This window comes from Coregonus clupeaformis, unplaced genomic scaffold (assembly GCF_020615455.1).
Source record: "Coregonus clupeaformis isolate EN_2021a unplaced genomic scaffold, ASM2061545v1 scaf0037, whole genome shotgun sequence".
Taxonomy (NCBI): Eukaryota; Metazoa; Chordata; class Actinopteri; order Salmoniformes; family Salmonidae; genus Coregonus; species Coregonus clupeaformis.
The window spans coordinates 1116047-1130966 of NW_025533492.1; the positions used below are offsets into that span (position 1 = coordinate 1116047).

General features: G+C 51.0%; 1 protein-coding gene across 1 annotated transcript in view; it reads right to left on the minus strand.

The window, feature by feature from the left end:
• Positions 1–1792: 1792 nt before the first annotated feature.
• LOC121556150 (AT-rich interactive domain-containing protein 4B-like) overlaps positions 1793–14920 on the minus strand; it is a 93805-nt gene continuing 80677 nt past the window's right edge. Inside the window, exons 13-16 of the mRNA XM_045212653.1 lie at positions 11447–11560; positions 5968–6186; positions 4806–4952; positions 1793–1980 (exon numbers count right to left, since the gene is read on the minus strand). Coding sequence (XP_045068588.1) covers positions 1835–1980; positions 4806–4952; positions 5968–6186; positions 11447–11560 — 626 coding nt within the window. The 3' untranslated portion in view covers positions 1793–1834. The remainder of the gene's footprint in view (positions 1981–4805; positions 4953–5967; positions 6187–11446; positions 11561–14920) is intronic.

Consider the following 14920-nt stretch of genomic DNA (forward strand, 5'->3'; position numbering starts at 1 on the left):
GAGGGGCCTGGGGGAGGTGTCCGTTCTGTTGGAAGGGGGTTGGTGTGGAGGGGCCTGGGGGAGGTGTCCGTTCTGTTGGAGATCGGTGTACAGTATGGAGGGGCCTGGGGGAGGTGTCCGTTCTGTTGGAGATCGGTGTACAGTATGGAGGGGCCTGGGGAGGTGTCCGTTCTGTTGGAGATCGGTGTACAGTATGGAGGGGCCTGGGGGAGGTGTCCGTTCTGTTGGAAGGGGGTTGGTGTGGAGGGGCCTGGGGGAGGTGTCCGTTCTGTTGGAGATCGGTGTACAGTATGGAGGGGCCTGGGGGAGGTGTCCGTTCTGTTGGAAGTGGGTTGGTATGGAGGGGCCTGGGGGAGGTGTCCGTTCTGTTGGAGATCGGTGTACAGTATGGAGGGGCCTGGGGGAGGTGTCCGTTCTGTTGGAGATCGGTGTACAGTATGGAGGGGCCTGGGGGAGGTGTCCGTTCTGTTGGAGATCGGTGTACAGTATGGAGGGGCCTGGGGAGGTGTCCGTTCTGTTGGAAGGGGGTTGGTGTGGAGGGGCCTGGGGGAGGTGTCCGTTCTGTTGGAGATCGGTGTACAGTATGGAGGGGCCTGGGGGAGGTGTCCGTTCTGTTGGAAGTGGGTTGGTATGGAGGGGCCTGGGGGAGGTGTCCGTTCTGTTGGAAGGGGGTTGGTATGGAGGGGCCTTGGGGAGTTGTCCGTTTTGTTGGAAGGGGGTTGGTGTGGAGGGGCCTGGGGGAGGTGTCCGTTCTGTTGGAAGGGGGTTGGTATGGAGGGGCCTGGGGAGTTGTCCGTTTGTTGGAAGGGGGTTGGTGTGGAGGGGCCTGGGGAGGTGTCCGTTCTGTTGGAAGGTGGTTGGTATGGAGGGGCCTGGGGGAGTTGTCCGTTCTGTTGGAAGGGGGTTGGTATGGAGGGGCCTGGGGGAGGTGTCCGTTCTGTTGGAAGGGGGTTGGTGTGGAGGGGCCTGGGGGGAGGTGTCCGTTCTGTTGGAGATCGGTGTACAGTATGGAGGGGCCTGGGGGAGGTGTCCGTTCTGTTGGAAGGGGGTTGGTATGGAGGGGCCTGGGGGAGGTGTCCGTTCTGTTGGAAGGGGGTTGGTATGGAGGGGGCCGGGGGGAGTTGTCCGTTTTGTTGGAAGGGGGTTGGTGTGGAGGGGCCTGGGGGAGGTGTCCGTTCTGTTGGAAGGGGGTTGGTATGGAGGGGCCTGGGGGAGTTGTCCGTTTTGTTGGAAGGGGGTTGGTGTGGAGGGGCCTGGGGGAGGTGTCCGTTCTGTTGGAAGGTGGTTGGTATGGAGGGGCCTGGGGGAGTTGTCCGTTCTGTTGGAAGGGGGTTGGTATGGAGGGGCCTGGGGGAGTTGTCCGTTTTGTTGGAAGGGGGTTGGTGTGGAGGGGCCTGGGGGAGGTGTCCGTTCTGTTGGAAGGTGGTTGGTATGGAGGGGCCTGGGGGAGTTGTCCGTTCTGTTGGATGGGGGTTGGTGTGGAGGGGCCTGGGGGAGTTGTCCATTCTGTTGGAAGGGGGTTGGTATGGGGGGTCTGGGTGTGGGGTGTTAGGGTGGAGGTTGTGAAGCCTGATTGGGGGCTGTTCTGTTGGGTGAGGGTGGATATAGGGGTATAGGTGAAGGTGATGGTGATGGGGCCTGGGTAAACGTTGTGTGTCTTGGGTGGATGCTGACAGGGCCTGGGCGTTGGGTGCTGACAGGGCCTGGGCGTTGGGGGCTGACAGGGCCTGGGCGTTGGGTGCTGACAGGGCCTGGGCGTTGGGGGTGTTTTGGGATGGGACCAGGGTGGTGCTGGTTAAGTTCTCAGTGCTGTGTCCTGGGCCTCAGGGGGGGGTCACCTACACTCAACAGACACAACAGAGTTCTGAGAGGAGGAAGAGGAGGACACAGGAGTGGCTAGCGTCAACATCACCGCTGCTGTTAGAGAGCTGGAGGACGGGGAGGAAGAGGAGGAGGAGGAGGAGGAGGCCGCCACCGTACCTGGGGAGAAGAAGAAACAACATGGTTAACAGGGATTGTCTTGGTCTCCAGCTACAGGGTTAACAGGGATTGTCTTGGTCTCCAGCTACATGGTTAACAAGGATTGTCTTGGTCTCCAGATACAGTACTACATGGTTAACAGGGATTGTCTTGGTCTCCAGCTACATGGTTAACAGGGATTGTCTTGGTCTCCAGATACAGTACTACATGGTTAACAGGGATTGTCTTGGTCTCCAGATACAGTACTACATGGTTAACAGGGATTGTCTTGGTCTCCAGATACAGTACTACATGGTTAACAGGGATTGTCTTGGTCTCCAGATACATGGTTAACAGGGATTGTCTTGGTCTCCAGCAACATGGTTAACAGGGATTGTCTTGGTCTCCAGCTACAGGGTTAACAGGGATTGTCTTGGTCTCCAGCTACAGGGTTAACAGGGATTGTCTTGGTCTCCAGCTACATGGTTAACAGGGATTGTCTTGGTCTCCAGCTACATGGTTAACAGGGATTGTCTTGGTCTCCAGCTACATGGTTAACGGGGATTGTCTTGGTCTCCAGATACAGTACTACATGGTTAACAGGGATTGTCTTGGTCTCCAGATACAGGGTTAACAGGGATTGTCTTGGTCTCCAGATACAGTACTACATGGTTAACAGGGATTGTCTTGGTCTCCAGATACAGTACTACATGGTTAACAGGGATTGTCTTGGTCTCCAGCTACATGGTTAACAGGGATTGTCTTGGTCTCCAGATACAGTACTACATGGTTAACAGGGATTGTCTTGGTCTCCAGATACAGGGTTAACAGGGATTGTCTTGGTCTCCAGATACAGTACTACATGGTTAACAGGGAATGTCTTGGTCTCCAGCTACATGGTTAACAGGGATTCTGTCTTGGTCTCCAGATACAGTACTACATGGTTAACAGGGATTGTCTTGGTCTCCAGCTACAGTACTACATGGTTAACAGGGATTGTCTTGGTCTCCAGATACAGTACTACATGGTTAACAGGGATTGTCTTGGTCTCCAGATACAGTACTACATGGTTAACAGGGATTGTCTTGGTCTCCAGCTACATGGTTAACAGGGATTGTCTTGGTCTCCAGATACAGGGTTAACAGGGATTGTCTTGGTCTCCAGCTACATGGTTAACAGGGATTGTCTTGGTCTCCAGATACAGTAGTACATGGTTAACAGGGATTGTCTTGGTCTCCAGCTACAGTACTACATGGTTAACAGGGATTGTCTTGGTCTCCAGATACAGTACTACATGGTTAACAGGGATTGTCTTGGTCTCCAGCTACAGTACTACATGGTTAACAGGGATTGTCTTGGTCTCCAGCTACAGTACTACATGGTTAACAGGGATTGTCTTGGTCTCCAGGTACAGGGTTAACAGGGATTGTCTTGGTCTCCAGCTACAGTACTACATGGTTAACAGGGATTGTCTTGGTCTCCAGCTACATGGTTAACAGGGATTGTCTTGGTCTCCAGATACAGTACTACATGGTTAACAGGGATTGTCTTGGTCTCCAGATACAGTACTACATGGTTAACAGGGATTGTCTTGGTCTCCAGATACAGTACTACATGGTTAACAGGGATTGTCTTGGTCTCCAGCTACATGGTTAACAGGGATTGTCTTGGTCTCCAGCTACAGTACTACATGGTTAACAGGGATTGTCTTGGTCTCCAGCTACAGGGTTAACAGGGATTGTCTTGGTCTCCAGATACAGTACTACATGGTTAACAGGGAATGTCTTGGTCTCCAGATACAGTACTACATGGTTAACAGGGATTGTCTTGGTCTCCAGATACAGTACTACATGGTTAACAGGGATTGTCTTGGTCTCCAGCTACAGGGTTAACAGGGATTGTCTTGGTCTCCAGCTACATGGTTAACAGGGATTGTCTTGGTCTCCAGATACAGGGTTAACAGGGATTGTCTTGGTCTCCAGATACAGGGTTAACAGGGATTGTCTTGGTCTCCAGATACAGTACAACATGGTTAACAGGGATTGTCTTGGTCTCCAGATACAGTACTACATGGTTAACAGGGATTGTCTTGGTCTCCAGATACAGTACTACATGGTTAACAGGGATTGTCTTGGTCTCCAGCTACATGGTTAACAGGGATTGTCTTGGTCTCCAGATACAGTACTACATGGTTAACAGGGATTGTCTTGGGCTCCAGCTACATGGTTAACAGGGATTGTCTTGGTCTCCAGATACAGTCCTACATGGTTAACAGGGAATGTCTTGGTCTCCAGCTACATGGTTAACAGGGATTGTCTTGGTCTCCAGCTACATGGTTAACAGGGATTGTCTTGGTCTCCAGATACAGTACTACATGGTTAACAGGGATTGTCTTGGTCTCCAGATACAGTACTACATGGTTAACAGGGATTGTCTTGGTCTCCAGATACAGGGTTAACAGGGATTGTCTTGGTCTCCAGCTACATGGTTAACAGGGATTGTCTTGGTCTCCAGCTACAGGGTTAACAGGGATTGTCTTGGTCTCCAGCTACAGTACTACATGGTTAACAGGGATTGTCTTGGTCTCCAGCTACAGTACTACATGGTTAACAGGGATTGTCTTGGTCTCCAGCTACATGGTTAACAGGGATTGTCTTGGTCGCCAGATACAGTACTACATGGTTAACAGGGAATGTCTTGGTCTCCAGCTACATGGTTAACAGGGATTGTCTTGGTCTCCAGATACAGTAGTACATGGTTAGAAACTACATTTCTTTCTCCCTCTGTTTATTGTGGTTACCATAACAGCTCTGGTAGCAAATAAACTGTCAATTGTGATGACTCACTCTCTCTCTCTTTCTTCTTGATGCGTTTACGTCGTCTGTCGATGGACGCCACCTCAGACTTGAGAGACAGGTAGTGGTTCCTGATGTCCTGCAGCTTCTCCTGGAGGAAGGAAATCCTCTCCAGACTACACATCTTCTCCAGGTCCGCTAGGGGAAGAGAGGAACAACATTGAAAGGAGAGGACTCAGTGGGCTGTTTCAGAGTATAAATCTAAACCAAACAGTATAACACTAGTCAGTCCTCTCTCCACAGTCCTCTGTGTGATCACAAAGGGCTCCATGTCTGGCAAGTCTACCTGTATAGTAACAGACAATCTGGTGGGTTGTAAACGGAAGGTAAATGAGAATTCCTGTAGCTAGCATCAATCTGGAGGGGTTGGTGGCTCTGTGAAAGACAGCCAGGGTTGGTTGAGGTGCTGTGAAATACAGCCAGGGTTGGTTGAGGCTCTGTGAAAGACAGCCAGGGTTGGTTGAGGCTCTGTGAAAGACAGCCAGGGTTGGTTGAGGTTCTGTGAAAGACAGCCAGGGTTGGTTGAGGCTCAGTGAAAGACAGCCATAGTTGGTTGAGGCTCTGTGAAAGACAGCCAGGGTTGGTTGAGGCTCTGTGAAAGACAGCCAGGGTTGGTTGAGGTTCTGTGAAAGACAGCCAGGGTTGGTTGAGGCTCAGTGAAAGACAGCCATAGTTGGTTGAGGCTCTGTGAAAGACAGCCAGGGTTGGTTGAGGCTCTGTGAAAGACAGCCAGGGTTGGTTGAGGCTCTGTGAAAGACAGCCAGGGTTGGTTGAGGCTCTGTGAAAGACAGCCAGGGTTGGTTGAGGCTCTGTGAAAGACAGCCAGGGTTGGTTGAGGCTCTGTGAAAGACAGCCATAGTTGGTTGAGGCTCTGTGAAAGACAGCCAGGGTTGGTTGAGGCTCTGTGAAAGACAGCCAGGGTTGGTTGAGGCTCTGTGAAAGACAGCCATAGTTGGTTGAGGCTCTGTGAAAGACAGCCAGGGTTGGTTGAGGCTCTGTGAAAGACAGCCAGGGTTGGTTGAGGCTCTGTGAAAGACAGCCAGGGTTGGTTGAGGCTCTGTGAAAGTTAGCCAGGGTTGGTTGAGGCTCTGTGAAAGACAGCCAGGGTTGGTTGAGGCTCTGTGTATACTGTAGTTGGTATCGGCACACTTACACATCTGGAAGCTCCACTTGTAGACGGATGGTGTTCTACCATGGGGGTGGGGGGGGACCCTATGCTGCTGCTGCTTGTGGTACTTCTGGCTGGATGGAGGGGTGCGTCCCTCACCCTGTCCGAGACAGTTGGGGGAGATGGACCCCTTCAGGTCTGCTGCACCATGGGTCTCAGCCATGCTCTCACCCAATAACTGGTCTTCACTGTCACTGCTGTGGGCTGGAGGGGAGGGGCAGGGCGGGGAGGGGAGGGGCAGGGATGGGAGGGGCAAGGGAGGGGGAGGGGGGAGGGGAGAGGAGTGGCAGGGCAGTGGCAGGGGAGGGGAGAGGAGTGGCAGGGCAGTGGCAGGGGAGGGGGGAGGGGAGTGGGAGGGGCGGGGTGGGGGAGGACAATAGGGAGGAGTCAGAATAGAAGGAAGATATAATAATAATAATAATAATAATAATAATAATAATAATAATAATAATAATAATAATATGAATTAGCTACAATTGTAATTTTCATTGTAACAACTTTTACAAGTAGATGAATTGCTTCGTTGGTAATTGCTGGTGCTTGGAGAGTTGTTAGAATGAACATTTGAAGACGTGCTTCTATAAAAGCACAGCTTGTTCTACAGCTGATCTAACTGTGGCTCTGATCATTTCAGATGCCAGAAAGAGAGAGCAATAGGAGGGTGAGGCCAGAGGAAGCCAGATGCCAGAAGGGAGAGAGCAATAGGAGAGTGAGGCCAGAGGAAGCCAGATGCCAGAAAGAGAGAGCAATAGGAGAGTGAGGCCAGAGGAAGCCAGCTGCCAGAAAGAGAGAGCAATAGGAGAGTGAGGCCAGAGGAAGCCAGATGTCAGACAGAGAGAGCAATAGGAGAGTGAGGCCAGAGGAAGCCAGATGCCAGAAAGAGAGAGCAATAGGAGGGTGAGGCCAGAGGAAGCCAGATGCCAGAAAGAGAGAGCAATAGGAGAGTGAGGCCAGAGGAAGCCAGATGCCAGAAAGAGAGAGCAATAGGAGAGTGAGGCCAGAGGAAGCCAGCTGCCAGAAAGAGAGAGCAATAGGAGAGTGAGGCCAGAGGAAGCCAGATGCCAGACAGAGAGAGCAATAGGAGGGTGAGGCCAGAGGAAGCCAGATGCCAGAAAGAGAGAGCAATAGGAGAGTGAGGCCAGAGGAAGCCAGATGCCAGAAAGAGAGAGCAATAGGAGAGTGAGGCCAGAGGAAGCCAGCTGCCAGAAAGAGAGAGCAATAGGAGAGTGAGGCCAGAGGAAGCCAGATGCCAGACAGAGAGAGCAATAGGAGAGTGAGGACAGAGGAAGCCAGATGCCAGAAAGAGAGAGCAATAGGAGGGTGAGGCCAGAGGAAAGCCAGATGCCAGAAAGAGAGAGCAATAGGAGAGTGAGGCCAGAGGAAGCCAGATGCCAGAAAGAGAGAGCAATAGGAGAGTGAGGCCAGAGGAAGCCAGATGCCAGAAAGAGAGAGCAATAGGAGAGTGAGGCCAGAGGAAGCCAGATGCCAGAAAGAGAGAGCAATAGGAGAGTGAGGCCAGAGGAAGCCAGATGCCAGAAAGAGAGAGCAATAGGAGAGTGAGGCCAGAGGAAGCCAGATGCCAGAAAGAGAGAGCAATAGGAGAGTGAGGCCAGAGGAAACCAGATGCCAAAAAGAGAGAGCAATAGGAGAGTGAGGCCAGAGGAAGCCAGATGCCAGAAAGAGAGAGCAATAGGAGAATGAGGCCAGAAGAAGCCAGATGCCAGAAAGAGAGAGCAATAGGAGAGTGAGGCCAGATAAGCCAGATGCCAGAGAGAGAGAGCAATAGGAGAGTGAGGCCAGAGGAAGCCAGATGCCAGAAAGAGAGAGCAATAGGAGAGTGAGGCCAGAGGAAGCCAGATGCCAGAAAGAGAGAGCAATAGGAGAGTGAGGCCAGAGGAAGCCAGATGCCAGAAAGAGAGAGCAATAGGAGAGTGAGGCCAGAGGAAGCCAGATGCCAGAAAGAGAGAGCAATAGGAGAGTGAGGCCAGAGGAAACCAGATGCCAAAAAGAGAGAGCAATAGGAGAGTGAGGCCAGAGGAAGCCAGATGCCAGAAAGAGAGAGCAATAGGAGATTGAGGCCAGAGGAAGCCAGATGCCAGAAAGAGAGAGCAATAGGAGAGTGAGGCCAGAGGAAGCCAGATGCCAGAAAGAGAGAGCAATAGGAGAGTGAGGCCAGAGGAAAGCCAGATGCCAGAAAGAGAGAGCAATAGGAGAGTGAGGCCAGAGGAAGCCAGATGCCAGAAAGAGAGAGCAATAGGAGAGTGAGGCCAGAGGAAGCCAGATGCCAGAAAGAGAGAGCAATAGGAGAGTGAGGCCAGAGGAAGCCAGATGCCAGAAAGAGAGAGCAATAGGAGAGTGAGGCCAGATAAGCCAGATGCCAGAGAGAGAGAGCAATAGGAGAGTGAGGCCAGAGGAAGCCAGATGCCAGAAAGAGAGAGCAATAGGAGAGTGAGGCCAGAGGAAGCCAGATGCCAGAAAGAGAGAGCAATAGGAGAGTGAGGCCAGAGGAAGCCAGATGCCAGAAAGAGAGAGCAATAGGAGAGTGAGGCCAGAGGAAGCCAGCTGCCAGAAAGAGAGAGCAATAGGAGAGTGAGGCCAGAGGAAGCCAGATGCCAGACAGAGAGAGCAATAGGAGGGTGAGGCCAGAGGAAGCCAGATGCCAGAAAGAGAGAGCAATAGGAGAGTGAGGCCAGAGGAAGCCAGATGCCAGAAAGAGAGAGCAATAGGAGAGTGAGGCCAGAGGAAGCCAGCTGCCAGAAAGAGAGAGCAATAGGAGAGTGAGGCCAGAGGAAGCCAGATGCCAGACAGAGAGAGCAATAGGAGAGTGAGGCCAGAGGAAGCCAGATGCCAGAAAGAGAGAGCAATAGGAGGGTGAGGCCAGAGGAAAGCCAGATGCCAGAAAGAGAGAGCAATAGGAGAGTGAGGCCAGAGGAAGCCAGATGCCAGAAAGAGAGAGCAATAGGAGAGTGAGGCCAGAGGAAGCCAGATGCCAGAAAGAGAGAGCAATAGGAGAGTGAGGCCAGAGGAAGCCAGATGCCAGAAAGAGAGAGCAATAGGAGAGTGAGGCCAGAGGAAGCCAGATGCCAGAAAGAGAGAGCAATAGGAGAGTGAGGCCAGAGGAAGCCAGATGCCAGAAAGAGAGAGCAATAGGAGAGTGAGGCCAGAGGAAACCAGATGCCAAAAAGAGAGAGCAATAGGAGAGTGAGGCCAGAGGAAGCCAGATGCCAGAAAGAGAGAGCAATAGGAGAATGAGGCCAGAGGAAGCCAGATGCCAGAAAGAGAGAGCAATAGGAGAGTGAGGCCAGATAAGCCAGATGCCAGAGAGAGAGAGCAATAGGAGAGTGAGGCCAGAGGAAGCCAGATGCCAGAAAGAGAGAGCAATAGGAGAGTGAGGCCAGAGGAAGCCAGATGCCAGAAAGAGAGAGCAATAGGAGAGTGAGGCCAGAGGAAGCCAGATGCCAGAAAGAGAGAGCAATAGGAGAGTGAGGCCAGAGGAAGCCAGATGCCAGAAAGAGAGAGCAATAGGAGAGTGAGGCCAGAGGAAACCAGATGCCAAAAAGAGAGAGCAATAGGAGAGTGAGGCCAGAGGAAGCCAGATGCCAGAAAGAGAGAGCAATAGGAGAGTGAGGCCAGAAGAAGCCAGATGCCAGAAAGAGAGAGCAATAGGAGAGTGAGGCCAGAGGAAGCCAGATGCCAGAAAGAGAGAGCAATCGGAGAGTGAGGCCAGATAAGCCAGATGCCAGAGAGAGAGAGCAATAGGAGAGTGAGGCCAGAGGAAGCCAGATGCCAGAAAGAGAGAGCAATAGGAGAGTGAGGCCAGAGGAAGCCAGATGCCAGAAAGAGAGAGCAATAGGAGAGTGAGGCCAGAGGAAGCCAGATGCCAGAAAGAGAGAGCAATAGGAGAGTGAGGCCAGAGGAAGCCAGATGCCAGAAAGAGAGAGCAATAGGAGAGTGAGGCCAGAGGAAGCCAGATGCCAGAAAGAGAGAGCAATAGGAGAGTGAGGCCAGAGGAAGCCAGATGCCAGAAAGAGAGAGCAATAGGAGAGTGAGGCCAGAGGAAGCCAGATGCCAGAAAGAGAGAGAGCAATAGGAGAGTGAGGCCAGAGGAAGCCAGATGCCAGAAAGAGAGAGCAATAGGAGAGTGAGGCCAGAGGAAGCCAGATGCCAGAAAGAGAGAGCAATAGGAGAGTGAGGCCAGAGGAAGCCAGATGCCAGAAAGAGAGAGCAATAGGAGAGTGAGGCCAGAGGAAGCCAGATGCCAGAAAGAGAGAGCAATAGGAGAGTGAGGCCAGAGGAATGCCAGATGCCAGAAAGAGAGAGCAATAGGAGAGTGAGGCCAGAGGAAGCCAGATGCCAGAAAGAGAGAGCAATAGGAGAGTGAGGCCAGAGGAAGCCAGATGCCAGAAAGAGAGAGCAATAGGAGAGTGAGGCCAGAGGAGGCCAGATGCCAGAAAGAGAGAGCAATAGGAGAGTGAGGCCAGAGGAAGCCAGATGCCAGAAAGAGAGAGCAATAGGAGAGTGAGGCCAGAGGAAGCCAGATGCCAGAAAGAGAGAGCAATAGGAGAGTGAGGCCAGAGGAAGCCAGATGCCAGAAAGAGAGAGCAATAGGAGAGTGAGGCCAGAGGAAGCCAGATGCCAGAAAGAGAGAGCAATAGGAGAGTGAGGCCAGAGGAAGCCAGATGCCAGAAAGAGAGAGCAATAGGAGAGTGAGGCCAGAGGAAGCCAGATGCCAGAAAGAGAGAGCAATAGGAGAGTGAGGCCAGAGGAAGCCAGATGCCAGAAAGAGAGAGCAATAGGAGAGTGAGGCCAGAGGAATGCCAGATGCCAGAAAGAGAGAGCAATAGGAGAGTGAGGCCAGAGGAAGCCAGATGCCAGAAAGAGAGAGCAATAGGAGAGTGAGGCCAGAGGAAGCCAGATGCCAGAAAGAGAGAGCAATAGGAGAGTGAGGCCAGAGGAAGCCAGATGCCAGAAAGAGAGAGCAACAGGAGAGTGAGGCCAGAGGAAGCCAGATGCCAGAAAGAGAGAGCAATAGGAGAGTGAGGCCAGAGGAAGCCAGATGCCAGAAAGAGAGAGCAATAGGAGAGTGAGGCCAGAGGAAGCCAGATGCCAGAAAGAGAGAGCAATAGGAGAGTGAGGCCAGAGGAAGCCAGATGCCAGAAAGAGAGAGCAATAGGAGAGTGAGGCCAGAGGAAGCCAGATGCCAGAAAGAGAGAGCAATAGGAGAGTGAGGCCAGAGGAAGCCAGTCAGGGGCCGTATGTATCAAGCATCTCAGAGTGCTGATCTAGGATCAGGTCCCTCCTATTAATATAATCTTATTCATTATGATCCAAAAGTCTAAACTGATCCTAGACCAGTACTCCTACTGAGATGCTTGATATATCCTGGCCAGATTCACCAGCCCTAGCGTAGCCCTCGGTAACTAGTGGGTGCTGTGAAAGACAGGGAGCTCACTCTCTTCATTACCAGGTTTCCTGTTGTTGTTCTTCTTGGGAGGCACTGAGCTCTTTCTGTTTGGCTTGTGTCTCTTTGCTGCTCCACCTGCCTGCTGATCCTTCTGACGCTTGTGACTGGCAGACACTGGAAGGGGAAGACAGGAGGACAGTGAGACCAGGGAGGACAGTGAGACCAGGGAGGACCGTGAGACCAGGGAAGAAAGTGAGGACAGTGAGACCAGGGAGGACAGTGAGACCAGGGAGGACAGTGAGACCAGGGAGGACAGTGAGACCAGGGAAGACAGTGAGACCAGGGAAGACAGTGAGGACAGTGAAACCAGGGAGGACAGTGAGTCAGGAAGGACAGTGAGGACAGTGAGACCGGGTGACAGGGAAGACAGGGTGACAGCGAGGACAGTGACAGGGAGGACAGTGAGGACAGTGAAACAGGGAGACAGTTAAACAGGGAGACAGGGAGGACATGAGACAGGGAGGACAGAAGGGAGAGTGAGACAGGGAGGACCGTGAGACAGGGAGACAGTGAAACAGGGAGACAGGGAGGACATGAGACAGGGAGGAGAGTGAGACAGTGAGGACAGTGAGACAGGGAGGACAGTGAAACAGGGAGACAGTGAAACAGGGAGACAGTGAAACAGGGAGGACATGAGACAGTGAGACAGGGAGGACAGTGAGACCGGGTGACAGGGGAGACAGGGAGGACAGTGAGACAGGGAGGACAGTGAGACAGGGAGGACAGTGAGACAGGTAGGACAGTGAAACAGGGAGGAGAGTGAGACAGGGAGGACCGTGAGACAGGGAGGACAGTGAAACAGGGAGGACAGTGATGACAGTAGAACAGGGAGGACAGTGAGACTAAGTGAAAGTGTATAAACAAAGCCTGTCAAATATCTCCAAACTAAAATGGAAAAAGGAACAGGAGAGTATTCAATCTCTGCTCAGCTTTCTGTCACTTCAACTACGACGTTTAAGCCTAACTAGACAGGCTATAAAGGCCTGGGGAAAGATGTGTCATTTAAATAAAACCAGAGAGGAAGAGGTGAATTTGCAAAACATACAAGACAGATTACCAAAACAGATTACCAAGACAGACGCACGGTTCTGCCTGCCCCCTCCACTCTCTCCCTCGCGCCGATTCTGTTGCAAAACATTTCTTTAACGGAACTAAATGGGGAGAGAGAGGATGGGGCAGGCAGAACCATATGCAAATGTCTTGGTAATCTGTTTTGGTAATCTGTTTTGGTAATCTGTCTTGCATGCCTCGCAGAATATTCTAACTCTGAACAATAAATTGAGCCCAAATAGAGTCCTTAAATGAACTGTAACTCAGTAAAATCTTTTTAAACTGTTGCATGTTGCATTTATATTTTTGTTCAGTGCCTTGCAAAAGTATTCAGCCCCCTTGGCGTTTTTCGTATTTTCTTGCATTACAACCTGTAATTTAAATTGATTTTTATTTGGATTTCATGTAATGGACATACACAAAATAGTCCAAATTGGTGAAGTGAAAATAAAAAAATAACTTGTTTAAAAAAAGTATTTAAAAAAAAATAACGGAAAAGTGGTGCGTGCATATGTATTCACCCCCTTTGCTATGAAGCCCCTAAATAAGATCTGGTGCAACCAATTACTTTCAGAAGTCACATAATTCGTTTTAAAAAGTCCACCTGTGTGCAATCTAAGTGTCACATGATCTGTCACATAATCTTTGAACATCCCACGGAGCACCATTAAATCCATTATTAAAAAATTGAAAGAATATGGCACCACAACAAACCTGCCAAGAGAGGGCCGCCCACTAAAACTCACGGACCAGGCAAGGAGGGCATTAATCAGAGAGGCAACAAAGAGACCAAAGATAACCCTGAAGGAGCTGAAAAAGCCATTGTTTAAAGAAGAAAATAAGCAAACACGTTTGGTGTTCGCCAAAAGGCATGTGGGAGACTCCCCAAACATATGGAAGAAGGTACTCTGGTCAGATTTTTGGCCATCAAGGAAAACGCTATGTCTGGCGCAAACCCAACACCACTCATCACCCCGAGAACACCATCCCCACAGTGAAGCATGGTGGTGGCAGCATCATGCAGTGGGGATGTTTTTCATCGGCAGGGACTGGGAAACTGGTCAGAATTGAAGGAATGATGGATGGCGCTAAATACTGGGAAATTCTTGAGGGAAACCTGTTTCTGTCTTCCAGAGATTTGAGACTGGGACGGAGGTTCACCTTCCAGCAGGACATTGACCCTAAACATACTGCTAAAGCAACACTCGAGTGGTTTAAGGGGAAACATTTAAATGTCTTGGAATGGCCTAGTCAAAGCCCAGACCTCAATCCAATTGAGAATCTGTGGTATGACTTAAAGATTGCTGTACACCAGCGGAACCCATCCAACTTGAAGGAGCTGGAGCAGTTTTGCCTTGAAGAATGGGCAAAAATCCCAGTGGCTAGATGTGCCAAGCTTATAGAGACATACCCCAAGAGACTTTCAGCTGTAATTGCTGCAAAAGGTGGCTCTACAAAGTATTGACTTTGGGGGGGGTGAATAGTTATGCACGCTCAGGTTTTCTGTTTTTTTGTCTTATTTCTTGTTTGTTTCACAATAAAAAATATTTTGCGTCTTCAAAGTGGTAGGCATGTTGTGTAAATAAAATGATACACACCCCCCAAAAAATCAGTTTTAATTCCAGGTTGTAAGGCAACAATATAGGAAAAATGCCAAGGGGGGTGAATACTTTCACAAGCCACTGTAAATACACTACATGACCAAATGTATGTGGAGACCTGCTCGTCGAACATCTCATTCCAAAATCATGGGCATTAATATGGAGTTGGTCCCCCCTTTGCTGCTATAACAGCCTCCACTCTTCTGGGAAGGCTTTCCACTAGATGTTGGAACATTGCTGCGGGGACTTGCTTCCATTCAGCCACGAGCATTAGTGAGGTCGGGCACTGATGTTGGGCGATTAGGCCTGGCTCGCAGTCGGCGTTCCAATTCATCCCAAAGGTGTTCAATGGGGTTTAGGTAAGGGCTCTGTGCAGGCCAGTCAAGTTCTTCCACACCGAAAAACATCCCCACAGCATGATGCTGCCACCACCATGCTTCACCGTAGGGATGGTGCCAGGTTTCCTCCAGATGTGACGCTTGGCATTCAGGCCAAAGAGTTCAATATTGGTTTCATCAGACCAGAGAACCTTGTTTCTCATTGTCTGAGAGTCTTTAGGTGCCTTTTGGCAAACTCCAAGCGGGCTGTCGTGCCTTTTACTGAGGAGTGGCTTCCGTCTGGCCACTCTACCATAAAGGCCTGATTGTCCTTCTGGAAGCTTCTCCCATCTCCACAGAGGAACTCTAGAGCTCTGTCAGAGTGACCATCGGGTTCTTGGTCACCTTCCTGACCAAGGCCCTTCTACCCCGATTGCTCAGTTTGGCCGGGCGGCCAGCTCTAGGAAGAGTCTTGGTGGTTCTAAACTTCTTCCATTTAAGAATGA